Source organism: Cicer arietinum, chromosome 4, assembly GCF_000331145.2.
Source record: "Cicer arietinum cultivar CDC Frontier isolate Library 1 chromosome 4, Cicar.CDCFrontier_v2.0, whole genome shotgun sequence".
NCBI lineage: Eukaryota > Viridiplantae > Streptophyta > Magnoliopsida > Fabales > Fabaceae > Cicer > Cicer arietinum.
Genome location: NC_021163.2, coordinates 64,246,382 through 64,247,875, shown reverse-complemented (window position 1 = coordinate 64,247,875; position 1,494 = coordinate 64,246,382). Strand labels below are relative to the sequence as shown.

General features: G+C 36.5%; 1 protein-coding gene across 1 annotated transcript in view; it reads right to left on the bottom strand.

The window, feature by feature from the left end:
- LOC105852014 (zinc finger BED domain-containing protein RICESLEEPER 2-like) overlaps positions 1-348 on the bottom strand; it is a 3,288-nt gene extending 2,940 nt beyond the window's left edge. The window contains exon 1 of the mRNA XM_073367464.1: positions 25-348. Coding sequence (XP_073223565.1) covers positions 25-348 — 324 coding nt within the window. The remainder of the gene's footprint in view (positions 1-24) is intronic.
- Between the last annotated feature and the right edge of the window lie 1,146 nt (positions 349-1,494).

The following is a 1,494-nucleotide window of genomic DNA, read 5'->3' as shown; positions in this document are numbered from 1 at the left end:
GATCGTTGTGCGAAGAGAGAAGACGAAGTGCGATCGTTGTGCGAAGAGAGAAGACGAAGTGCGATCGTTGTGCGAAGAGAGAAGACGAAGTGCGATCGTTGTGCGAAGAGAGAAGACGAAGTGCGATCGTTGTGCGAAGAGAGAAGACGAAGTGCGATCGTTGTGCGAAGAGAGAAGACGAAGTGCGATCGTTGTGCGAAGAGAGAAGACGAAGTGCGATCGTTGTGCGAAGAGAGAAGACGAAGTGCGATCGTTGTGCGAAGAGAGAAGAGATGACTTTTCTATTTGCGGTAGCGGCGGCGGCGGCGGCGAACGGCGGCGGCGAACGGCGGCGGCCATAAGCTTCATTTCAATTTTAGGGTTTTGAGGCTGATTTTAGGGTTTTGAGATTTTGAGGTTTTGGTAGAATCAAAACTAAATTTGGTTAGCACCTATTTTGTTTAAAATCAGTTTAGTTAAAAAAACTGATTTTAAAATAAAATTTGGTTTTTAAATTTTTTGAACCGGTTTAATTTAAAAGTGGTTTGGTTCGGTTCAGTTCTATAAATCAGTTCAATATTTGGTTTTTTTGCCCATCCCTAGTTTTTAGGTGTTCATATCATGCGTTAGTCATCCCCATTTATTCTTTGGCACCAAAGTTATAGTATATATTGTCTGCATCACATAATTTGACTTGCGACAAAGTTCCACCTTAATTTCTCTATCACTTTTAGAATTTTCAAGTGGCATAATCTTGGATCAGTGGTTGTAAAGTTTTTTGGGTTCATTTATCTTTAGTTAACCACCACTTTGTGAGATGTGTATTATCATTACAACACTTCTATTCAGACTATAGAAGATGAGAAAATACTCATTGTTTAACTTGCTGAAGGCTTTGAATGTTATTGGACTTTCCAAGTAGTGTCGTAGATTTGAAGACCTTCTGAAATTCTGCTTGGTTTGGACTCTCATCACATCCATGTGATAATTATTGTCTTCTCTTTATTTTTTTTTTTTTGTAAAAAAAATTAAAATACTGAATATTGTTGCGGGGGATTAATGTTTGAAAATTATAGTGACTCATGTTTGGTGAAATTGAGGTGTTCATAATTAATATTATGAATTTTTGAGAAAAATTTATGTGTGGATTGGTGGAAAAAGAATTTAATTCAATTTATGTGTGTGTTGGTGGAAAATGAATTTAATTCAATTTATGTGTGGATTGAATTTAGAAAGGTGATTTATGTGTGTTTTTGGAAATTGAAATTGGTGTTAATAAATATGTTTGAGTATGCTCTGTGTTGTATTTGAAAAATCATTAGTGTTAAATGAGTTTTAAAAATGGGGAATCTTTTAATAGCTGCATTTAATTAATGATTATGGTGAAAAGAGTTAGAGTATGCTCATGCATTTCATAGTACATGGTGACCGCGATGGGGTCATGGTGATAGTGGTGACCATGATGGGCCACGAGATGATGCCATGTGAATTGTTGGTTCATCTTATCCTTGCAGG